We start from the raw sequence: 25,451 nt of genomic DNA, 5'->3' as shown, positions 1-25,451 counted from the left end.
GACTGGCCCATTGGAGCGTCTCAAGGCTTTGTCATGTGGGCCCCTTCAGTCCTCCCCTGCATCATCAGCTCCCCGCCCCGCTGTCCCAGCCACTCCCATCTAAGAACAAATTCTTGACCCCACAGTCCCTCCAGCTGTGCTGCAATTTCCTTGGTCCCCTCAAGAGCAAAACTTCTTCAAGTTGCCTCCAGTTTCTCACCTGTATCCCCACCTTTGCCTCTAAAAACATTAACAGTATTATTTGGTGTAGAGCACGCATACAAAGAAGCATAAGGAACCATATAATGAGGTCCGTGTATTTACCCCATTCAAGAAAAAAAGTATAACCCATACTGGAGCGCTTGGGTGGCTCAGTGGGCTGAGCATCTGACCTGACTTTTGGTTTCAGCTCAGGGTGTGGTCTTGGGTAGTGAGACACCCCAACCCCTGCATCAGGCTCTGCACTCAGCAGGAAGTCTGCTTCTTTCCCTTTCCCTGCTCACTCTCTCAAATCAATTAATATATATATATATATGTATGTAATATATATATATATATATATCCCATACTGTTGAATCCTATGTCCAGCCCACCTCCCCAGCCCTGGGAGCCCCTACTCTCCTTAACTTGCCTCATTGTCTTCTCCTGAACAAGGGAGGCCCAGGGACCCTTCCATGTCCTCTTACTCGTCCCCTCAGCAGCACTCAGGGCAGATGGCCACTCCCGAGTTCTGGAAGCACTTCCCAGATGCTCCTTCTCTATTTGTCCTCCTACCCATGGTCACCCCCTTTCTGCTTCCTCCTTTACCAGGATCCTACATATCAGGGGGCTCTTGGCCCAGTTCTGTGCCCTTGTCTCTCTGTACATTCTCTCCCTAGGTCAGAGGTCCTTAGTGGGGACCACAGGGTCTTCAGAGAGAATTTAGGGTGTCCATGACCTTGGGTGAGATAAAACTCTTTTGTTTGCTAACCTGTAAGGAAAGTTTGGCATTGCCTTCCATTATGAGTGTAGGCCACACATAGCACTATTAGCGGATCCTGCAACTTCATTACCAATAGAAATCACCAATATTTCCACACCATAGTGCAAGTGCAAAGTGCATAGAACCTTTAAAAAAAAATCTTTTATTTATTTATTTGAGAGAGAGAGTGAGCGAGCATGAGCGGTGGCAGGGGAGGCCAGAGGGAGAGAAAGAAGCAGGCTCTCCGCTAAGCAGGGAGCCCAATGCAGGACTCCCTCTGAGATCATGACCAGAGCTGAAGGCAGATGCTTAACCGACAGAGCCACCCAGGCGCCCCTGTTACAGCATCTTAAATACTGGTTTTACTCATCGTGACCTGAGAACGATGGACCTTCTCAAACCCACCCCTGGACAACTTTCCCACGAGAGCACAGACTTGCTATTTGCTGTTTTGATGACAGTGACAACATCGCTGGGTGGTCTTGGGTTTTTATTTTACGCATTTAAAAGCGTTGCTCTGAAAACTAATCTACCAGCTTCACCCAGGACCAGATGTCAAAGTGTTCGGGGCCCCAAATGCATCAGGCCCGCACTGCAGGTGCTCCTGTTGGTCCTACGACTGTCAAGTGCTGATGGTGCCACTCTGCCTCCCACCACCCTTCTCCCCTCCACATGCCGCCAACCTGACATCCTCACGTGGGCTTCCAACAAGCATCTCAGGCAAAAATATCCAACGTGGACCCCTTGGTTCATCAGCTCCCACTGCCCTGTCTCTGCATCCCCACCGACTCTCCCTCACTCCCCTTATTTATCCCATCTCGGCAACTGGCCCCAAACCGAGACCTTATCCTTAATGCTTTTCTTTTTCTCATCTGCTGCGCTCCATCTCCTGGGGAGTTCCGACCACTACGATCCCAATGCCAGTGTTGAATCTGCTCTCTTCCCTGGGCCCTGGGCCAGGCTACTGCTGTCCCCCGGGGTTGGCTTCAGGTGTGCTTGCTACCATGCCTCTGTTAGCTCCCTGGGATTGCTAATGTGCACAGGGGGGATAGGGGAGGCAGAGCTATAAGGAGGCTGCTCTCGCTCACCCCAGGAGTCACAGACATCCTGGAGCCTGGCTTAAAAATGCAGACTCCCAGGCCCTAAGCAGACAAATAGCAAGTGTGTTCGGGAGATGAGACTCTCACGCATCTCCCCCAAGCCTCTCATTTGCAGATGGACAAACTGAGGCCCAGAAGACTTGCCCAAGGTCACTGCCTTGTGGGCTAGGTTCCCCAACTCCTTGCCCAGGGTTTTTTTTTCAGGTCTGCAGAGCCAGGTTGGGGACTCGGGGTAGCTTAGGGGTCATCTCAAATGACAGGAGTTCCCTAAGTACCCTCATTGGTCCCCCACTTGTCCTGTGGCTGTGAGTGGCTGGGTGGGACCCAGGCCACCCGCAGCTGGGGCCCATCACCCAATTTGCCACACCCACCCACCAGCATGGGTCCTCGGATGGGTAATTTGGGCCAGATGGGCCCATTTTGGCCATGCTGAGCTCTGGCGAGTAATGCTGGCCTGTGTGTTGGGGATTGGGTCTGGTCCAGGATTCAGGCACAGGCTGGAAGGATGGGGGAAGGGTCCTAATGAAGGAGCCAGCCCAGGATGAGATCGGCCAAAGTCCCCTCCCCACCCCCACCCCCAACCTTAGAATTGGACCTGCCTCTTTCCTGTCACCGTCATGCTGGCAGATTCTCAGGGTTGAGATGGAGGACAGGGGCCTTGACCTGTGATGATGACAGGTCTCTGTCCTCCATCTCTCCAGCCTACAAAGAGGCTGATCTCTGGCCTTGGGGCTACCAACCCTCCCCCTTCGCCATGGGTTTTAGTTTGGCTCTATGACATTCCAACTGTGGGCCTCTAGTAATTGAGGACTACAATTCTCTGAGCCTCACTTTATTGATCTATGACACGGGGACAGGAGCCCTTGCTCCTTGTTGGGTAGGGGGCAGCTGAAAACGGCCTTGAAGGAAAGGAAAGGAGTTTAGACTCCAGGGGCTGGGTAAGGAAGGAAGGTATTCTGGACAGATCACAGATGGGCATCCCCTCAAGCCTGCTTTTCTCCCACGTCATTTGTACAAAAAAAGTCTACAACTAGAGAATGGAGAAGCAACCGTCTACGGATAAGTAACCATCCTTGACTCCATCCAGGGAGCTAGCGATGTGCGCAAACAAAAAGGATGAACTACACAGAGTGAAGTAAGCCAGACTCAAAAGCCTACATACTGTAGGACTCCACTGATGTGACTTCTGGAAAAGATGGAATCCATGGTGTTGCCAGGAACGGGAGTCTGGGGTTGGGAATTGACTGCAAAAGGTCATAGAAATTTCTGAGGTGTTGGCAGTGTTCTGTGTCATGATTGTGGTTGTGGTTGCATGTCTGTATACATTCGTCATACTCATGAAACCATATGTTAGACGGGTGTGCCTCACCTTGTGACTACAACTTGGTAAAAAACAAACCCACTGAAACAAGATTCTAGAAAATGTCCCATATGAAAGTACGTATTACAACACTAAATACAGTTTTTCAAACGAATCCCTCTGAGTGCTATTTATGTATTCACTCAGGAATTTCTTGAGCACCTATTGTGTGCTCGGCCCTGTGCTAGGGACTAGGAAATCAGGAATGAACAAAATTGGCAACAAAATTCTGATTCCAGCCCACGGTCCCTAAGTCATCGGTTAAATTCCAATAGTGACCAGTGCGCTGAAGGAGATGAGACAGGGCAGTGAGTGAGGTCAGGGTAGAGCTTGGCCGGAATGGCAGGAAACCCCTCACCAGAGCTGAGGGGTTTGCCCACTTGCCAGATTCAGGAGGAAGGGAGTTCTAGACAGAAGGAAAGGCAAAGGCACAAACCCTGAGGTGTGAGTGCGTCTCGCGCGTTTGAGAATCAGAAAGAAGGTCAATGACGGTGACCTGCCCTGCCTGTCTCTTCCTTGGAAAACTATACCCAAGGTTCCTATTTGGGGAAAGCGTTTTGTTGATGACAGATAAAATCCAATGAGGAAAGAGTAGTTAGTTCTTTGTATCTGATGACTCTGGGTTCGAATCAAAGCTCTCAACTTAGAGATGGCTTGACCTTGGGCAGGTGTCTCTACCTGGCCCGGCCTCTTCTCTAGAATGAGGGTAATCATGGCTCTATCTCTGGGTTGTGGGGAGGAGGAGGATTCCTGACACGACCTACCTAAAGGGCCTGGCGGTGTGGTTATATAACCAGCACAGGACAAATTCCAGTATGGCTGTGTCATGGATGACCAGCCAGCTGTTAAAAAGAAGGAGTCTGACCTTCACCGGAGGATGGTCCAAAAAGAGGTCCCAGTTATACTCTTGAGTGAAATGAGCAAGATGCAGAACATTCCCCACAGTGGGCCCGCTAATCTCTAACTGAACCTAGCTCTACCCATGGTGAGGACTATGGACCACAGATTGCTACTGTGGTGGTACCAATGCCCATGACTTTGTCACCGGGAGACATCCCAGACATCCCCGTGTCTTACCACAGTGACTGCGGACATACAGGACATCCCGTTTACACGCATCATGACCGCAAAATGATGGAAAGTACTAGATTGTCAGATTTTGTTATTTACTGAATTAACACAGGAGCCATAGGGGTCGGTATTGCAAATCTGTTTAAAAAGTATTGGGATACCTGTCTCTCAAGGCAATGTGTTTCCTCTGTCAATCTATGCATTTAATTTTACATTTGAAAAAATCTGCTTCAGAGAGAGGGTCCAGAGCTTTTCCAGATTCCAGAGAGGCCCAGGGCATGGGAAAGGTGAACGCACATGTCCTCACTGGTTCCCCAGAGTGCGGGTGGAGCTGGGCCCCCCCTTGGCTTCTGGAGCCTCAGGGGGTGTCTGGCAATTGGTAACTCCATGGATGCTCGTTTAGTTGAATGAATGAATGGATTGGACACCTCCCCTCCTGGAAGAATTGCCTTTGAAAGAAAGTGGCTCTGTGGGGCAGCCGCTGGGAAACAGAAAAATGGGTAAGGACGGAATCGCACTTAAAAAAAAATTTAAAAATTAAAATTAAATTAAGTCCCTGCCCGAGCTGCCTCATGGCTTGTCCCTTCTGGCCTTTGTGCCCGGAAGCCAGTAGGGGAGAGACCACCATCATGACCCCCACTGGCCAGAGCTGCTCTGGAATGGGTGGCTGGGGTCCCTCACAACCTTTGTGGGACACTTTGGAAGTCAAGGCCATCTCTGTACGGTGTCTAGCTCTGAGTCACTGCCGGCGGGATCTCCTAGGAGGGTGTGGGACTGGCCCCCTGGGGTGGGAAGGACACAGGAGGAGAACGAGGCCTCGTAGCAACCCCTCCAGAGGCTGGTGAAGCTTCTAGCATCAGAACTCTAGGCTCTGGTGTGAATCCTAACTGCTCCACACACTGGCGATAGGAACTGAGAGGAGTGTCTTCCCTCTGGGTCTCGACTTCCTTATCTGTCAGATGGGAAACGGGGGAACCAAGTAACCCCCTTTTGGGATTAGCGTGAAGGCTAAATGAGACCCCTGGACAAAGAACCCAAGGGTGTCTGGCCCATAGCAAATGCTCCCTGCATCTCCTCTTAGGAGACTCTGGAACCTTCAACTTCCATTAACTGGACTTCTTTTCCACAGGCCTGGAGAAAGCCTTTGTTTATATCTAGCTTTGAGGCCTTCTGGCTGTGTGGTCTCTCAGAGTCTCAGTTTCCCCAGCTGTAAAATGGACACCGTAGTGGGGCCTACCTATCACATGAGACTGGGGGGAGGGGGTGTTCAGCAAACCCGTGCCTGGCGCATGCCGGGTGCACAGTGACTTTAGCTGTTACTGTTGTTGTCATTATGGGGGCTTGGCACCCCTCCACCTGCAGCACCCCAGGAAGGCTGGGGCCTCTGTCCTTATGGAGAACATATGTCTCAGCCTCTGGTCCTTCTGTCCTTTGCTGGTGGGACTTTGCCAGGAGTGATAGTGGGGACAGGATTTGGGGGCCCTTGGGGGATGATAGTTGTCCCAGTAACTCATTATGGAACCCCATCATTACTGGTTGTGCTTGGGCAACTTAGAAATTGCCTCTTGTCCCCCTGCGTGGGGCCTCTGCTATTGACCCCATTTTATGGATGAACAAATGAAGGCTCACTTCCCTGAGGTCACCTGTCAAGCTAGCAGATCCTAGAGTCATACCCAGATCTGCTGATTCTGAAAGCCAGGAGGTCAGGTCCAGTGGGCACAGGAGGTTTGGGACAGGAGTTAAGCAGGTGGAAGCCGTGTCCCCTCACCTGGTGCAGGAGTGGGGTGTAGACCTCCTGCCAGGGAACACAAAGGACAAGTGAGCCAGGCGAGCCCTGATGTTGGCTTCTGCATGTCGCCCGAGTTTCTCGGTCCCCTGCTCAGGCTTATGCCTGAATCAGATCAAAAGAGAACCAGGAGCTTCCAAGAGCTGGGGTGTCTGTTACGGTACAGAAAGGCCAGGGATTCGCCCCAAAACAACCCCCGTGAAACTTTAGGGAGGCAGTAGGGAGCACAGTTTTTCATCTCAGCTCCCCCCGCTCTGAGCTACGTGACTTTGGTCAAATGATTTCATCTCTGAGCAAATGCCATCCTTCCCATGGCTCAGGCCCAAACTCTTTGAGCCCGTCTTCACTCCTCCTCCCCCAAGCCCACATCCGATCTGTGGTCCCTACTCTGCAATCATGTGCAGAAACTGACCACTTTCCCCAGCCCCACCACCTCTACCTGCACCAGGCCTCCATCACCTCCTATGCGGCTTCCCAGCCTCGCCGCCCCAAACTGCTGTTCGTGCCCCCCAGCCTCCAGTCTATGCCCCACCCAGCAGCCAGAGAGAGCACAGCACACCTAAGCCAGGTCACAGCACCTTCTGCTCAAAAGCCTGCCGGCGGTGGGGGGAGGAGGGGTGTCCCACGTTAATAAAGGAAACCATGCTTCTTTGCAAATTCCTTTCCAGGAGGAAAAAAGAAAATGTCTGTGCTTTGGAAACGGGCAAAACTGCCGAAGAGCAGGATCCGAACTGGGCTGCATTGGAGGTGAGGGTGGGGGGAATTAGGGTCAAGCCAGCCAGGCTGAACCCAGGCCCAAGGTACAGGGTGGGGGAGATGAGAGTCTGGCCTGATGATAAAGAGGAAAGCAGCACATCCCACACCCCCACCACCAACCGGGGATCCGAGCCTAGGCAGGAGGGATATGGGAATTTGAAAGACTTGCAGGGACCACACAGCCAGCTCTATTTCCCATATGGGGAAACCGAAGCCCTGATCAGGAAAGTACTTTATAGGAGGCTGCACACAGAGACTAACAGCCCAAGGTAGCCAGACCCATGAAAATCTGGAAGAACGGAACTTTGATATCTGTGTGTGTGTGTGTGTGTGTATTTCAATTTATATGTGTATTTTTATCATTTTAATTTTTTTCTTTTTTGGGGGCGGGAATGGGTGAAATGAGCACATTGTCAGAAACCCAAGAACTCAAAGGACGTGGAAGGCTAACGCCTCTCGCAGCCCTGCCCTGCTTCCCCTCCCACAGGCCGCTGAAGGACGTGCGGGGGCTCACTTCCAGGGAGACTCCATGTCCATGCCGGTGCCCCCAGCGAGCGCGCTCAAATCTCCTGCACTTCGGGCTCGTAAATCTTCTGCACCCTCCTCTGCACCTGCCACTTCTCTCTGAGAACACGGTGTGGAGCCTGCATCCAGAGCCATCCAGACAGCCCTGCCTCATGGCTTTAACAGCTTCACGGCCCTCTGTCCGCGGCCACCGCTATTTGTGCAACCAGTCCCTGACAGCTGCGGTCATCTCCAGGCTTTTGCCACCACACCAGGGCTTCTGGGAGCATCCTTGCCCACAGGTCACCTAGCTCTCCTGCATCACTGTGTCAGGCATGAAGCCTTTGACGCAGAACCGCCAAGTTCAAGGGCATGGATGCTTGTGATGTGAACAAACGGTCCTTGGCAGAGGTCCTGTCTGTCGTTTCCACACTCGTATCGGAGGAGGAGGGGCCCTGGGGTTGCAGCAGGGGCCACAGGAGCTGGAGTGTTGCCCAACAGAGTCCTCCGGACACACATCCACAGCCCCCAGCTCAGGAGCACCGTGTCAGGCTCCTTCTGACTCTCGGCTCTCCCCCCAAATGTCACCACTCCCGAGACGTGTTCCCTGGCTACCCCATCAAAGGTAAACACGGAGCCCCCTCTCCCTCCTCCTCTCACTGCAGCCACCTGGTTTCTTCACGACACTCCACACATCTGAAATCACGGCCGGGATCTCCTAGCTGTCCATTTTCTCCCCAGGAATATCAGTCCCAGGCACATAGGGCTGCCATGGTCACGGCCACATCCTCTGGGCTCAACCGGTCCCAGGCCCCCGAGAGGCACTTAGTAAATATTTGTTGAAAGGACGAATAGTCGGTGTTATGTCAGGAGTGGCAGATTTCCACAGAATAACTGGCTGCTGGAAAGCAGTCTGGAGACACCTGGAGAGAGGCGGACGGACAGGGGCAGAAACGCTGGCGCGGCTGCTGGGGGCTCCTCAACAGCTGGAGCTCGGGGAGGTCCACAGCAAGGCAGGGAGCCAGCCGGGGTTGCCTTCAGGAGACACGTTCTAGAAATGATGTGACACTCATTCATCTGTTCAACAGATTTGCTCAGATGTGCCGGGACCGGTGCATGGATGCTGGGGAGAGCACAGAGACCGGAGCAGGCCTTGTTCCCGCTTGAGGGGTGGGCCGGGCTCTGCCCTGCAGCCAGGCACCGCGGAAGGCCGTCAGGTCTCCAAAGCACTAGGTGTGTGTGGGCCTGGCCTCGAAGGCCCGACACATAGAGCCCCTCTTGTCCTTGGCTCTCTCATCATCCCCATTTTACAGGTGAGGAAAAGAAGCTCGAGAAGATGAGCCCATCGCCCATGTCACACAGCCTCTGAGCGGCAGAGACGACTCAGAACGCCGGCCTGCAGCTGTGGAGAGCACAACCTTCACCGCTCAGGGGCACCTGGAGGCAGCCAGACTCCAAGACTCCGGGCTCCAAGAGTCCCACCTCCTGGTATGTGTGCCAGGCGCTGTGCGTCCCTCACTGGGCCAGGACTGGCCACGACGACCATGGCACCTTATAGAAATGTCCGAGTGAGGCTTTCTGCTTTGCGCCCTCTTGGGCTTCTGGTTTGGGGGGATACTGGCTGCCTTGTCCTGAGGACCCGCCAGCAGCCTGTCTGCAAGAGTGGAGCCTTCCCACCCCCATGCCGTGGGCCGGCACCCACCTACAAGCCCTGGGAGTGGGCCACCCGGAGCCTGGTCCTCCAGCCCCAGGGGTGCCTCCAGAGGACTCCAGCCCCGGCTGGCATGAGTACAGAGCCGTGAAGAAAACCCGTGTCAGAGCTACCTTGTCAAGCTGTGCCTGAATTCCAGACTCTCAGAGACCGAGGGATGGTAACTGTGTGTGGTTCTTTTAAGTTGCGACATGTTTGAGGGGAATGTGTTGTGCCACAGTAGTGAAGGAACGCGCTACGTTTGCTGTGGTTGCCAGTGTCCGGACCCTCTTGTTCCTAGGTGCTGCCCCTACCAGGCTGGGTGCGTCACACCCCTGCCCCATTGTCCCTATGACTCAGTTTCCTCATTTTTGCAACAAGGCTGACTTCATGGCTCTGAGCCTGATGGCCAAGGGTTGGCCCTTCTTCTTCTGCCTTTGTCCAGCCCCCCTCCCTTTCCCCTCCGGGCCCACACAGGCCCTGACCCTGTGGTTCTGAGCCGCCAGGACCAGCCCTCCTGGCTGCTTTCCCCTCCCTTGCTCTTCTTCTGGGCCAGGGCTCAGAGAGTGCAGAGCAAGTGGGCAGGGGGCCAGAGGTGGAGTATGTCAGGGACCAGAGGGCTGTTGTGGAGGGAGGCGCTGTTCAGCCCGGCTCACGATTCCCGGCACAGGCCGGCCTTCTTCAAACTTCGTGCTACAGCCCTGAGTCTAGCGGGGACCCGGAGTACCGAGTCGGGCACTGGTCCAGTCTCAGTTTTGCCATTTCCTTTCCGTGCCAGTGATGGAGCTTCTCCGGGCCTCAGTGTCCTTGTCAGAAAATGAGGCTCATTGTTTCCACTTGGCAGAGGGGCCCTTGGAATAAAGGCAGGCAGTGCTGGAATCTGCACCCAGCAGGGGCCGGGTTTCTTTCATCTTGTTCACTGGTGTAGCCCGGGGCCTAGTGCAGAGCCTGGCACATGGAGGGGTTTACCAATATCTGTCGAATATTCGTAGCTGTCCCGCTCTCGGAGCCTCACGTCATATGAGGTGTGTGTCTGTGTGTCTCGGTGTGTGTGTGTGTGTGTGTCTTTGGGCTGCCCAGTGTCGGTTCAAGTCAAAGAAGCCACAGGGAGAAGAGAAGGGGAGTGGGGAAGGGAGAGCAGGGGGAGGGGAAGCTAGGCCTACATTTGCTGTCTGAAGCTGGGGTGCTTCTCAGAATATGGGAACAGGCTGCCGGGGCCATTGGCCTCCCTACACTCCACTCTCCTTTCGTAGTTGTCTGGGCCTTAACCTCGATCTTGGAAGGTTTGTCTAAAAGGGGACTCATTAGATGAGTCCTTCTTATTTTCCCTTGTGCAGAGATTGAGAATTTAATGGGAAGAAAGTAAAGAAGCACATTTCTCCTAATTGCTCACCTCGCTGCTACCTGGGGGCCAGCCTCTACATAGGACGGGGTAGTGTGTCCATTTTGCTTGGCAAATGTGTGCTCAGCACATAGTACGTGCTGGGCACTTTTCTAGCCACTGTGCTTATTAGATCTTTGTTCCCACTCTCTCTGTTATCAGCCCATTTTACGGATGAGCCCTAGCATGGTTAAGCAACTTGGCCAAGGTCAGGCAGCTTGTCATGGGCAAACCCAGGCTGTCTGGGAGCAGATCGACCAGGCCATACTTCTGCAAAGTCTCCTTGACTAAAGTGATCATTTGACAGCACCCCCCGCCCCACCTGCCTCCCAACCCAGCTCTACCTTGGGGAATTGAGACAAACAGGTTCTAGAAAGAGGGAGGCCTTGCTGGGGTGCCTTGCCATGTGGCCCCAGGCTTTCCTGCAGCAAAATTCTGGTGTGTGACTGTTCTTATCTGATTCCCAGCAGCCTGGAGGAAAAGAGGGATTGCTCCGCACTCGACAAAGGAATAAGCAGAGGCCTGGAGAGACCGAGCAGTACCCACAGCTGGTAGGTTCAGATCTGAATCCAGTGGCTGAGCTCTTACCACTCACCCGTCTTGCATCTTTGGTGTCTGAGGCTGACCCTGAAAAAAGGGTGATGGAGGAGGGATCAGGGTTAGGCAAGAAAGGGAGGAGCAGGTCCAGAAGTCCATAGCCCATACAAAGCAACTTTGCAGAGCAACCCTCACTAGGCACAGGGCAGAAAAGTGCCCAGCACCCAAGATCCCTGAAAGCAGGATCGGGCCCAGGGAGGTATGGTCTGGCCCCTGATGAGCACTCCAGTCTCAGCTTGACCACATGTCTCCTGGCTCTCTATGCTTTAGCCACAAGGAATGCTTTTCATTTCCTCCAAATCACTTGTTCATTCCACCCTAAGGCCTTTGCACTGGCTATTCCCTGTGCCTGGAATGCTTTTCCTTTCTCTTCCTTTTAGAGCTCAGCCCTGTCCTTCCTCCTTGAGCCCTTCCTCCATCAAGGTCGGGTCCCCCATTATCTACTCCTAGAACAGGTGAGGTCTTCCTCACAGCGTGTATCATGGTTGATCATTACACACGAGAAATTACTAGGTTGGTGTCTCTCCTGCTGCCCCCAGAGGGGAGGGATTGAGTCTCCCTTGCTTACTGCGGGGTCTGCATCCCTGGCACAGTGCCTAACAATGCAAGCTCTTAATAAACCTCCGTGGAAGGGGCAGTTGAGTGGATGGAGAAAGAACATTCTCACCTGTGTGCGTGCATGCCTGCACACAAGCCCAGAACTTAGTAACTGTAAGGACGCATTAAGTTTTCATGAGGTTCGTGACATGCAGTGTGTCATGTTGCTACAGGGAAGGAGGGACAAGGTGCCCTCAGCTGGGTGTCAGGAGCCCTGAGTTGTGATCTAACCCCTGCCACTGACCTTGGGGTGAGGATAGTTGAGTCACTCGCCATGCCCAGGGGCAGTGTCCCCATCTGTAAGATGGGAGGCCTAGAGAGGCCATCCACATGGTGTTTGCGTGTGAGGTCTGGACCCAGTCCCTGCTTGGGTTCAAATCCACCTCTTTCCCTTCCTAGCTATGTGAACTCCCTGGGCCTCAGTGTCCCCTTAATTAAAGTGGATCGTGGGTGCCTGGGTGGCTCAGTCATTAAGCGTCTGCCTTTGGCTCAGGTCATGATCCCAGGGTCCTAAGATCAAGCCCCAAGTCGGGTTCCCTGCTCAGCAGGAAGCTTGCTCTCCTTTTCCCAATCCCCCTGCTTGTGTTCCCTCTCTCGCTGTGTCTCTCTCTGTCAAATAAAAAAAAAAAAATTGTTTTTTTAAATAAAAAATATAAAAAAAAAATCAAAGGGGATCGTAACCATCCTCAGCGTTGAGGATGTTGTGATGTTAATGGATTGATGTTTATGTCACATGATAGGCAGGCAGTGCCTGGCACAGAGGAAGTCTGTGGCCATCACACACCCCGGAAAGGAGGAGAAACTTCCCTGACAGCTGAAGCTGCATCAGGTTCGTGCCCGGACCTTGGCATGCGCTAGGCATCTGGGCCTCGTGGTAAACCCAGACAGGAGCGTACCACCGCTCCCAGTTTACAGCTGGAGAGACTGAAGCTCAGATCTTTCCTACATTTGCAGAGTTACACATCTCACAGCTGTGAGGTTGAGTGGACAAAAGTGAGTTGTAGAAAGATCTAGATCGTGCGACACTGTTTATAGAGGAAACAAATATTATACATTGGTTAGGGAGGGCAAGCCATGGGGTAAGAGGTGATTGACACTGAATTCACAGTGGCTCTCTCTGATCAGGAAGGAAGAGGGACAGGGGCAGGAACTGAGAGGCATCGGGAAGCTTTTGCTTCTTAAGTTGGGTTGTGGGAACGAGAGTTTTATCTGATTTTTCTATCCTTTCGTACTTCTAAAACATTTCCGTGGACTTTTTTTTTTTAAAGATTAGTTTTATTTATTTGACAGAGATCACAAGTAGGCAGAGAGGCAGGCAGAGAGAGAGAGGAGGAAACAGGCTCCCTGCTGAGCAGAGAGCCCGATGCGGGGCTCTATCCCAGGACCCTGGGATCACAACCTGAGCCAAAGGCAGAGGCTCTAACCCACTGAGCCACCCAGGCGCCCCTTTCCATGGACTTTTAACAAGTAGAGAATACACTGAAAGGGAATTAACTGGGAGGTGACCAGGGAATTGGGATGACAGGTGATTTTTTTCCCTCTGTGTCCTACCCGGCCCTGCACGTGTGTTAACTCATGTCATCACGATACCCTGCAAAGTGGCTTCTATTAGCTCCCCCAATTCACAGGTCAGGAAACTGAAGCACAGAAGGGGCAAAGTGATTGAGAACACACAGCCAACAAGCAGTGGAGCAGCTGGGGTTCAAACTGCGTCGGTGGAAGGGGAGGAGGCTCCAAGGTCCACACACAGTCTGCCTCTGTGGGATTTAGTCTGGGCTCCGGTCAAGGATGGGGGATACCACGGTGTTCTGGGTCCCCTTGGCTTTCAAGAGCTGCTGAGGCTTGCTGAGATGCTTACCAAATCTTCTCTGGCACAGAACCTTCCAGAAGCCCTCGGTGGTTAAGGGGCTCATGGGGAAGGGAAAAATCTAGCATCGGTGAGTTTCTCTCGGGTGGCCAGGGTTCTCTCCATTCTGCAGGCCCCAGCTGGGTATCCGGGGACCAGGCCGCAACGGACCGTCCGATTTATTAGCCAGGAAACTGGTCTTAGGGCCCAGAGTGTGAGTTTAGGCAGCAGACAGCCCACGGGTTAGATCTGACCTCCCCCTTTCGGGCCATGTGACCTGGGGCAAGCCCCTGAACCTCTGGGTGCCTCAGTTTCCTCATCTGCGAAGGGGCAAACAGTCTTGTTTCAGAGGCTCACTGTGAAACTCCAATGCAGGAATTATCATGAGGCACGTAGGACGGTGTGTGGCGCACGGTAAATGCTCAGTGAACCCTGGGCTTGAATTCTGTTCTCTTTCATTTGTCCTGTGCGCTCTCCAGGAGGCAGTGAGTGTTTTGATTTCCACTTTACAGGGACCAAGTGATGCTGGTGGCTTCCCCAGGGTCCCACAGCTGGCCAGTGACCCCACTGGGACATGACCACCCCTATCCCCACCCCCGGCTCTGGGTCCATTCCAGACATTTCAGAGCTGACTCTGAGGTTAAGCAAACGCTCCAAGGCCAGAGGTGCAGACGTAGGGGGCTGACCTGGGGTCTGTTTTCTCACATTTCCTGCCCTAGTTGACAATGGGGAAGAGGGTCCGGGTGCGTCCCAGCCCAGCTGAGCTGTTGAGCCCCAGAGGAGAGAGCCAGAAATGCAAGGCCCTGCCCCCATGGGATGGCCTGGCCCAGGAGCTTGAACAAATAAACCTATCCCTCGCTGGGGGAAGCTGCTTGGGGGGCCGCTGCCCCTGTGGTGCCCTCGGTCATCCCTAGGCCACGGGCATCTGTGCCAGCCATTTCTAGGTTCCCTTCTTGGAAAAATAACCCCATTTCTCCAAGAAGCAGATGCTGTTCTCTCTCCCCGCCCCCCAGCCCCAAACTGCTTAGAAAGCAGCCAGCGGTGAGGTTAGGAAACCAAACCCCAAGACATTCTGTTCGGCAACTGAGATTCATTTCTTGTTTGGATAACCGAAGGCCGAAAATGCCAAGAATTTACGGGCAGCCTGGGGAGGCTGGGGCAGCTGGGAGTCCCGGGCCAGTTTGGGAGGGTCTTGGGCTGGGCCAGGAACCCACGCTGCGCTCTGTTGGATGTGCTTTTGACCCACATCCAGCCGGGCAGGGCCTTGCAAGCGCCGAGCTGAGGTCTGGAGCTCTTCTGAGGTTTGGCGTCAGGGATCTGGAGTGAGTAGCAGAGGCTGGGGGCAGTGCCAGGTTGGGAGGCTGTTATCCAGCCCCTCTTCCCTCCCCACTTGGCTTTGGTGTGCAGAGAGGGAAGAGAAAGAGGCCCCAGATGAGCACCCTGGCTGAGGGGTGGGCACTGGTCATTGGCTTGTGGGTCCTGGGTGTTCTGGGGTGGACAGAGCCTGTGGACACCCAGGAAGGTAGAGATGGGAGGGCTGGCCCATCCATGGGGGAAGGAAGGAGGGTCTGAGAGACAGGGAGAGACCAGTAGCAGAGACACACGCAGAGATAGAGGCAATGTCAGGGCCAAGGTGAAGGTCCCAGGAGAGAGACCCACGAGAGGCAAAGAGACACAGAGATAAAAAGGGAGAGGCAGAGATACGTGAAGAGCTGAGCAGAGAGGGCCCACTGTCACTGGGACCGCAGAGAGAGCAGAAGGCCCCATGGTTTTAGGGTCTGACATCTGCCCTGCCCCTGGGACTCCAGCAGCTCAGAGGAAGTTGGGCTGCCCTTGTGTCTGGCCTGGGTTGCCCCACCCTCCTCATCTGTAGAATGGATCCTGCAACGGGAGAAGGCAGAGTAGTGCACTTTCTGACAGAGACTTGGGTCAACTCAGGGAATGACAGTAACAGGAGGGACCCTTCCCTGAGCACCTGTTGCAGGCAGATGCTTTTCCAGTTCTGCTTCTCTTTGGCCCATGTCAAACTCTCTTATCACACGGGCGAGGCACTGAATGCAGGGCCAGCGCAAGGTTGCCCAGGCAGTGGACCCAGGAGGCCCCACCGTGCTGCACAGTCTGCTGGGGAAGCCTGCCCACCCCCACCCCCTCTGGCTCTGTCTGCTCACCCCCTCAACATTCCTGGCTGCAGCTTTCCACCCAGATGAGAAGGTGGAGCAGGGCCAGGAGCTGATGCGCAACCGACCCAGACCACCGAGAGAAGACTCCAGACGTGAGTCATTAGGGCAGAGGCGGTCCAGGGGGAGGGCGGAGGAGGAGGAGAAGAGTAGAAGGAAGTAGAAGGAAGAAGGGGAGGGGACGGAGGAAAGCGGAGAGGGAGAGGGAGTAGCCCCCCAACCCCATCCCGAGCACAGGCAGGAGGACACCAGCCAGCAGGCCGGCTCCATGCTTGGACAAGGGAGTGAGTGTCAGGGATTCGGGAATTCTGAGGCACTAGGGAATACCCCCCACCATCTTTCGGATCTTGCCTCACCCACCTCCCTGGCACCCTCCAGACTCAGGAGAAAGGACCTGGAGTTTGGAGTGAGATTCCAGGCTTGCTGTCACTGCAGGTGACTCCTGAAAGTCCCCTTCCCCTGTTTCCTCACCTATGTACTGGGCGGGTGGGGGGTGGGGTGGGGCAGGGGACAGGGGCTGGAGTCCGGGGCATAGGCCGAGCAGGTGCTGCCCACGGGTGGCTGGCAGCAGGGAGGGTCTCTTCTACGTCTACCCTGATGACTGGAATTTTTTTTTTAAGATTTTATTTATTTATTTGACAGACAGAGATCACAAGTAGGCAGAGAGGCAGGCAGAGAGAGAGAGGGAGAGGAGGAAGCAGGCTCCCCGCTAAGCAGAGAGCCCGATGCAGGACTCGATCTCAGGACCCTGAGATCATGACCTGAGCCGAAGGCAGAGGCTTAACCCACTGAGCCACCCAGGCACCCTGATGATTGGAATCTTGCCAAGAGCTCGATCTGGGGAGGCCAGATCTCTCAGCTCATTCCCAGTAATCCCTAATGGTGATGGTGGTGATGATGACGCTTCTCCATCAGCATATTCTGAATCTCATTTTTTTTTCTCCTTTGGGATGTTACCGCAGAAACCAAGAAGAGGCCTTGGGGTTTCAAAGACTCTGAGATAGGCCCAGCCCAAAGGGCATGAAAGGGGCATTCAACCAAGAGCAAACACCTGCTTGGACCCCAGCAGAGATCAGGCGGGACCGGGAAGCCCTAGAGGACACCAGCAGGGATGAGCAACATTGCCAGCCCCCAGGTGACTGTGCTGGGGAACCTTGGACTGACTTGTCCCGGGCTGAGCCGCCCTCACCCAGCAGTGCCGGGCTCAAACTAGTGATGCGGCTGAATGAAGTAAGAGCCCATTGATCCTCCCCATCTGGCTGGGTCTTCACGGAGCACACGCTCTGCCCAGGGCAGCAGGCTGAGGGTGGCGTGGGAGCCATCTCAGTGGTCCTCCCGGCCATCCCCCAGCATGTTGCCATTTGCTCCATTTTGCAGATGGGGCAACTGAGACTTACTCATCCACAACCACGTGGCAAGTGTCAGACCAGGATGTGAACTCAGGTCGGCCTGACTCCAACACTGGCATTCTCTGCCCCATGGACATCTGGAGAGGACATTGCACTTCAGGCAGAAGAGGTGGCCTGGGGGGACCCGACCTGAGAGCCTCTGGTCTAAATTCATCCTTTGGCTCAGTCCATGTTGCCTGAGGACTGGGCACCCAGGGGAATCAAAGAGGGATGAGTGGGTGATGTTGGAGTAGAGAAGCCAGTGGGGAGATGACAAGGCCTGCGTGGGGTGGCAGCTGGGGAGACAGGACGATGAACCACAAGGAGAGAGGCTAAGGCCACAAGGCAGGTGGGACCTGCTGTCTCGGGACAGGTGGGCACGGAGGACAGCCCAGGGCTGCAGAAGGCCTTAAGAGAGACAGGTAGGCAGGGAGGGAAGAGCTGAGAGCCAGGCAGCTTCGGGGTTGAGGCACCCTGACCTCAGGGAGACGCCTGCGGGGTCACGGGTCATGGATTTGGGGCTCAGGAGACTGTCAGATGCCGATTTGGTGTCATCAGGGGGCAGGTGGGAGACTGCCACAGGAGCGCTGGGGGCAGCCCTGGGGATGGTGTCATGAAGTGTGAGAGGAAAGGAAGAGCGGGGACAGAGTCCTGGGCAACACTAGCATTTCGGGGGGTGGGGGAGGAGGAGGCCCGGAGCGACTGGAGGGACTCAGGGATGTTCACGCATCCGTGCGCTCGTTCACTCCGCAGACATGTAAGGGGCACCTGCTCTGCCAGGCGCTGTGCCAGGCTCTGGGCACTCACTCATGAACAAAGCAGCTATGATCCTTGCTCTCCTGGAGCACAGAGACCCACAAAAGTGCTTTAAGAATGGGTAGTGGGACGTGCAAAGAGAGAAAACCAAAGTCAGAAATGGAGGGAGGGTAGCTGTTTTAAATGGAGCGGACAGGGAGAGCCACCCTATGGGGGTGACATTTAAGCAGAGACCCGAAGGGGGCTGGGTGAGCCTTGTGAGCATCTGGGAGAAGGGGTGTTCTAGGGACTAAGAATTTTTGCTTTTATTCCAAAGAGATGGGAGCCCCAGGAGGGTTTTATGCAGAGGACGGACAGGATCTAACTTAGGATCCCTCTGTCTGCTAAGGGAATGGACTGTGGGGGCCAGGGTGGAAATAGGGAGCCCAAGGCGGCTGCAGAGGGAGGGAAAGCGGTTGGGAGGTAGGTCAGGGGAGGTGTGTTTTGTGGCTGAGGACTTGCTGATGGAGACCGTTTCTGGAAGGATAGTACTGGCCAGCAACATTAAATTTGTCATGAGATCAAGTATGATGAAGACTGAGTCGTGGCCTTGGGATGTGGGAGGTGGCATGTGGGAGGTGACTTTTGGGGGAAGGAGTACGTGGGAGGTGAGGAAATGGAGGCGGGTTGTGTGGATTTCTGAGAGCCAGGCCAGAAGTCCGAGAGGGTGTGGCCTGGAGAGGAGGCTTGTTTCCTCTACTCCTTCTTCTTCTACCTCTACTTCTTTTTTTTTCATTCTTTTCTTTTTCTTTTTCTTTCTTTTTTTTTTTTTTTTAATGGGAGATACTTAGATGGGCTCAAACCCTGAAGGGAAGAATCAGCAGAGAGGGAGCACAGGAGGGGATAGTCGGCTTGGGGAAGTTCAGGGGCTGTAGGGGTTGGGGATGGGATCTGTATCCTAGGAAGGAACAGCAGCCTTGGCCCCTGAAGGAACCTTTTCCTTCTGAGCCGAAGAAAACTCTTGGGGACTAGTGGATGCGTGGGTGAACCTGCAGGTGTGGGAGAGGCAGCTGAAGGGTGGCTCTCCCTTTGTCCCCATTTTTCACTGAAGCAGGGGGTCGTTGGTCTGGTGAGAGGATGGGAGACAGTAAAGATGGAGGCTTGAGGAGGAGGCAAGGTTTGGAATGATCCTCACGGACCAGGAAACACACAGACTTCAAGGCTGCATGGAGCCCCCACTCCAGCTTGGGAGGGCAAGAACCTTCTCGAGGGGACCTTGGGGTGGGATAGGGGCAGGCTGGCAGTGTGGCAGGGCAGGGGGGTGGGAGCCAGGTAGGCAAGGGCCTATGGGGAGATGCTGAGATCAGGGCAGGAGTAAGACAGACGGTTAAGTGTGCGCGCTGTAAGTGATATGCAAATGTGTGGAAAGCCGATTGGTTAGTCTCACGTAGGGCAGTCTCCCCACCTTGGGGACAGATAAATCCAGGTGTGCTCAAGGCAATTCTTTGGAAAACAGAGGAAACCCTCAGAACTTCAACTGACATGATGATTTCGTAGGTCACCTTTTTGAAAATGGAGGGTTCCTTTTCATTTTATTCCCTGTACTTGCATTAATATGGGTACATGTGCAAAAAATATTAAATAAATGTGCATGGACCCTGTTTGCTGATTGGGTGCATGATCTGAACAGTTTGGAAAGCAAGGGGTGAGAAGGCACTGCTCCTTGGAGACGCTCCCTGTCAGTTGCTCTGTGCTGTTTAATACACCCGAAGCCTCTAGGAGTTGGGCTACTACCCTCCATCGTGTGTGTTGCTGCTCAGACTGTCCTCTGCACCTACGGCCTGGGTCTCACTCTCTCCCTTGGTTGCTCCTACTTAGGGCTTCCTGGTAACCCCGTCTGGGAACCCACAGGACACCCCTCCTGCCCCCAGGCCTGTATGCGGCCACATCGGCTTTGTTCATCTCTGTGCTCAGTGCCTTGTTGCAGGCCTGGCACACAGCGGGGGCTCACTGTTTGCTGAAGGAATGAGGACAGAAGACTCTGGAGGGGTCCTGGCCTTGGGCCAGAGCAGCCGGGGGTGTCCTCAGCTCCTCATCAACAGGGCTGAGTGGCCACCCTGCAGAATAAAGCAGGATATCCCCAGCCCCGTCCCACTCCATCCAGGCCTCCATCTCCCCTCGCCTGGCAGCTGAGCAGCCCCCTCCTCGGGCTCCCAGAATGCACCCTGCTCCCTGCAGGGTATTTTGTTCAGAACAAATCAGCTGTGTCTCCCCTGTTCCAAGGTCTGCACTGGCTCCTGTGATGTTCAGAGCAAGAGCCAGAGTCCTCCCAGTGGTCCCCCCAAGGCATGACATGGCCTGCCTCCCTTCACCTCTCAGATCAGCTCGAGCACCCCTCTCTTCCCTCCTTTGCTCCACCGTGGTCCCTGCGGTTCCCCAGGCACCCTGCCTGTCCCGGCGTTTCCCCAGGCACCCTGACTGCATTCCCACCTCAGAGCCTTTGCACTTGCAGGCCTCTTGTAGCGAACGCCTTCCCAGCAGGTATCCGCATGGGCTGCTGCATTACCTTACTTGTTCTCTGGGTTTAAACGTCACCTCCTCTGAGAAGTCCTCTTAGATTATCTGACTTCAAATAGCCACCCAGTCACTGCTTGCCCTCTTCCCGCCTTCACCTTGCTTCACCATCTGACTTAGCATATATTTATTGCTCATCTCTTTATGGCCCCCACCAGGCCAGCAAGGGTTGTATTGTTCTGTGTACGGTTATATCCCTGGTACCTAGGATGGGTCAGGCCCCGGATCAGAGCTCAGTGGATTTTGCTCAGATAAGGGAATGAATGGCTGTGAGGGAGCCAGTTTTCCAACTTTGAGCCTGCCTCGTTTTGCTGTGTGGCATCTGGGCCATCCCTGTCCCTCTCTGTTTCCCCTTTGTCCAGTCTGTACAAATCGGAGACACGGGTTCGATCAGCCTGGCCTTTGCACTGGGGAAGGCTTCTGGGGAGGACTCCCCACCTATCCACCGGACAGATCCCTGTGCCTCCCCGCACCGCGCCCCTGCAGGCCCAGCCCTTACCTTCTGCAGCCACTGAGTGTTGTTCTCCAGCACCTTCTCTAGCTGTCGCACTCGCTGCGCAGGCCAATCCCCTAGGTTCAGGGCAGCAGCTGGCGAGTCCCTCTGGAGGCTGTTGGAGCCCCCAAAGGGCTCCGGCTCCGGCGGGCAGGGCTCCGGCTCGGGCAGCACGAAGGTGTAACTGCACTGGCCGTGCTGGACGCGGTGTGCCCGGCGGCGCCCAGCCGCCTCCTGCCCCCTCCGCTGGGCCACGGTCACGGTGGCCACGACGAGGAGGAGGCCGCCCAGCAGCATGGCCAGCCGGGAGAGCATCCGGAGAAACGGCGAGGGCGAGGTCTGCAGGCTCAGAGCCCCCCCGGCACTCCGCCTGCCCCCCGCCCGGCTCTGCTCCGGGGATGTGCTGCCGTGGCCAGCCGCGGGCGGACAGGCCTGCCCCCAGAGCCCCACAGCGGCAAACCCCTGCTTGGCAGATCTCTGTCCAGGCGGCTATTTATACTTGCTCCAAATACCACAGCTGCTCAGCTTCCTCCCACCGCCCGTGCTCCCGCCCGCAGACACCCCCTCACCTCGAATCTTCCCCCTCTGCCTGCCTTCCTCCTCGCTCCTGCCCACGTCTGCCCTGTCCCCACACCGGCCCTGCTCCCCCGGCTTGGCCTGGCCCCTGAGTTCTTTTATTATCCAGTGGAGGCTTGGCCTCCCTGAGAGAAAGAAAACAACACACACACACACACACACACACACACACACACACACTCACACACACACTCACAGGCACCAAACCCCCAAAGCTGCCTGTTTCAGAAAACCAAGCCCAACTGAACCCTCTCTTCCTGTCTCTGTCTCTGTCTCTCTCTCTCTCTCTCTCTCTCTGTCTCTCTCCAAACTCCCCCCACCAAGGCCGGGATCTCAAGTTTCAGCTCCCCTTCCCCTTCCCGCTCCCCCCCTACCTTCCCCCCTCTGATTCCATGTTAGCGCTTGGAACACAAGCGAAGTGACCCCAGAGAGAGCAAGGGGGGGCAGAGGGGTGAGGCTGGGGAGGAGGTAGTGAGTCCAAACCGTTCCTAGAGTCCGAGAAGATCCTTTCTAGGCCAGGGAAGTGGGCGCTCTAGCTGGGAGCTGGCTCCGGCCCTCCCTTCTCCCTTGGGGCCTGGGGAGATGTCGTGCCCTGGGGTGGCTCTGGTTCAGTGGCTGTGACACTAATGAGAGGCTGTCCTGTCCTGGGGCAGATTGTTCTAGAACTGCCTTTGGCCAGAGTGGGGAAATGGATTGCAAGGAGAATAGCTTGGGGTGAAGAAGTGTCTCTGCCAGTCCTGGAGCCAGAGGGGGCTGCCTCTAAATCCTTCTCCCCAGCCTCTGGCCCTTGGGTAGGCAGCTGAATTTCTCTGTGCCCCATATTCTACTTTGTCAGCAGGGTAACTCCTGTCTCTTACAGGATGAATGTATGTGAGTCCTCTGCCTGGAAACTGAGGAATGTTTGATTAACTCGCTTACCTGTTTACTGGTCTAAATCCTGGCGATGCCAGCTGTGTGACTTGGGCAAGTCACTTAACCTCTCTGTGCCACTGTTTCCTCTTGGCAAACTGAGGAAAATAATACCACCCACTTCACAGAGTGAAAATTAAGTGAGTTGGAGCAGGGATGGCAGCGGGTGAGCACCAAATAAATACTCTGTACAGCTGTGATCAGCGTCATAGTTACTGTGCATCTGTTCCCCGAGGTCTTGGGGAATGTAAACCCCACGAGGGCAGGACTTATTCTGGGGGGACACGGTCACTGGGGAGGAGGTGCCCAGGAGTGCTGGCTCCTCTCCTGGGTGTGCTGCCTTCCTTCTTCTGCTGCTGCTTTTCCCAGAGCTGGAAGGGGGGGGTGGCACGCATCCAGCTGTTTGGTATTGTTTTTTTTCCCTTTGTTTTCCCAAATCCTATGGAGTTTTGAATGGGGCAGCCTGCTTGGGGGCAACAGGAACCAGGGGGCTCATCCGGCCAATTGAGAACTTTAAACCAGGTGTGTGGGCCTTTGGCAGGAAAAGGAAAGACAGCTGGTTATCAGCCACCGGCATTCGCTGAACTTCCTGTGTGCTCAGGACCCTGCTGGCCCACCTCTGCCTCAATTGTCTCGACTGTAAATGGGGTCATACCATCCCTGACCTTGTGAGGAAGAAGCGTGCTTACGCAAGTCAGGTATCTGTCCTGGTGCCTGGCACAGATGAGCCCAGAGTAAGGCGACTGTCATGAGGATTGTAACGGTTAAGCCACACGGTATGAGCCCAAGAAGGCTGGTGTCATTATCATCCCCATTAACAGAGGAGAAACCCAAACCCAGAGCAGGAGGGTGATTTGCCCAAAGTCACAGAGCCTGGAGACGCTTGACCTGGAGCTGGGGCAGGAAGGCAAGCTCTGGTGCCAGGTGGGTCTGGAGTCCATCTCACTTCCTCCCACTTATCCCTCCGGGCAGCGCAGGATCCTGGCCTCTACCTGCTCCCCGCCCACCCTCAGCCCCAGTCCCCTCCTCTGTGCACAGCAGGGAGCATGTATACCACCTCTGGGAACATTGGAGCTCTCCCCTTCTCCCCCACCCACACACACCCAGGCCATGCATTTAATCTTACTGACCTAAAGAATGAATGTAATTTTCTTCCCAAGGTCCCATTATTATGTGAATGGCTCTCTGTACAGAAGAGGAAATGGGATTACCTGTTCACGGGAGAAATGTGGGTAGGACCAAAAGAGGAATTCTGGAAAGCTTGAAAGATGATGACCCTGGCAGCCTCTGCACCTTCATTTCAGCACCTCTTTCTCACCTCAGGGCCTTTGCACATGCTGCTTGCTCTGGACAGCACTGCTGTCTGCCCATCCCCACCTTTCAGAAGTGTTCCTGTTACTGTGGCTGTCAACCAGTTACCCCAACACTTGGTGGCTTAAAACAAAAATAACCATTTCTTATCTCTCAGGATTTCTGTGGGTCAGGAATTTAGAAGTAGCTCAGCTGGGCCATCAAGAGGTTGCAGTTGGATGGTGGCTGAGTGACAGTCATCGTGAAGTCTTCTTCCATCACCTGTCAGCACCTCAGCCTTCCACCCCCTGCCCTAGCTCCCTCATGGTCTCCTCAGATGGTGTCTCCAGCATGCCAGCTTCAGCTTTTACAAGGTTTCTGAGGGCTACAAAGGTGCTTGTCCCCAGAGAGCCAGGTGGAAGTGACATAGTACTTCATGACCTAAGCTTGGAACTTCTGCCTCTGTCTGTTCATCAGGGTCTGCCCAGTTCAAGGCTGGGAACACGGACCACACCTTTTGATGGAGGTCATTGTCCCAAGAAGAGCACACAGGACGGGAGGTACATTGACGTAGCCATCTCTGGAAAATGCTACAGGCAAGGGAACTGACGCATGCTCAGCCTGGGCCTTGAGCCCTGTTCCTGTTGTAGATCAGAATCCCCTCTCATAGTCCCACCCTTTATTGTAACCCTGTTACAATAAAGAGATGAATTACTTGTGTAATTACTCAGTTTTCTCTATTTGGCCCCAGCATTTGATATGTAGTATGTTCTCAATATCTGCCAGTGAATGAATGAGTGAGTGAATGAATGAATGAATGAATGGATGAATGAATGAATGAGTCTGTGAATGAATGAGTGAATGAGTGAATGAATGAATGAGTGAGTGAATGAATGAATGAATGAGTCTGTGAATGAATGAGTGACCGAGTGAATGAATGAATGAATGAGTCTGTGAATGATTGAGTGACCGAGTGAATGAATGAATGAATGAGTGGATGAATGGATGAATGAGTGAGTGAGTGAATGCAGTGCTTGAGCCAGGCTCTCCCAGTTGGGCTGCTGTGGAGCAGGGGGTGGGGGTGGCACCAAAAGAGCAAGACTGGCTGACCACAGACATGACAGTGGCCTTGGGCAGATGGCTGAAGTCTTTGGCCTGCAGATTCCTCCTCCTCAGTCAAAGAGAATGTCAAACAGACTCTACACAGGCCTCCAGGAGATCTCTCAGAGGTGAGCTCTAGGGATAGTTTATAAACTCTCAGGCTGGTGAGGATCTTCAAATATGGGTCCTTAAGGCCAGGTCCAAGGGAGTTGGGGGCAAAATCTAGCCCAGAGGCAGAGGGTTTGCAAAAAACCTCCCTGCCCTCAGGGAAATGGGAACCAGCCAGTCCCAGAAGGAGCAGCAGGAACCCAGGTGGTGGCAGGGACAGGCTGGTGGCAGAACCCAGAAAAGGAACCTGAGAGGCATCATTGGGGGTCAGTCGGCAATGTCAGGGAGCACGTGTGCTGGTGTTGAACTCGGCACTGAACTTGGTAACCTGGTGCTCTGTGCATAATTGTGGCCCCGACCTTACTTCTGAGTGCCAAACCCAGAGCCATCCTCCCGGATACAAACCTCAGGGTCTCAAACAGAACTCCCCACTTTCTATTCCCCCACTCTGCTCTAAGCAAACTTCTGGGTT

At 54.5% G+C, this 25,451-nt stretch overlaps 1 protein-coding gene across 1 annotated transcript in view; it reads right to left on the bottom strand.

Moving 5' to 3' along the window:
* Positions 1–21,890, bottom strand: part of ANGPT4 (angiopoietin 4) — a 42,128-nt gene extending 20,238 nt beyond the window's left edge. The window contains exon 1 of the mRNA XM_045981521.1: positions 21,002–21,890. Within this exon, the coding sequence (XP_045837477.1) occupies positions 21,002–21,310 (309 nt within the window). The 5' untranslated portion in view covers positions 21,311–21,890. The remainder of the gene's footprint in view (positions 1–21,001) is intronic.
* Positions 21,891–25,451: the final 3,561 nt, after the last annotated feature.

The sequence above is a fragment of the Meles meles genome, chromosome 16 (genome assembly GCF_922984935.1).
Source record: "Meles meles chromosome 16, mMelMel3.1 paternal haplotype, whole genome shotgun sequence".
In the NCBI taxonomy this organism is placed as follows: domain Eukaryota; kingdom Metazoa; phylum Chordata; class Mammalia; order Carnivora; family Mustelidae; genus Meles; species Meles meles.
Note: the sequence above shows the minus strand (reverse complement) of the source record. Positions and strands in the feature narration are given on the sequence as shown.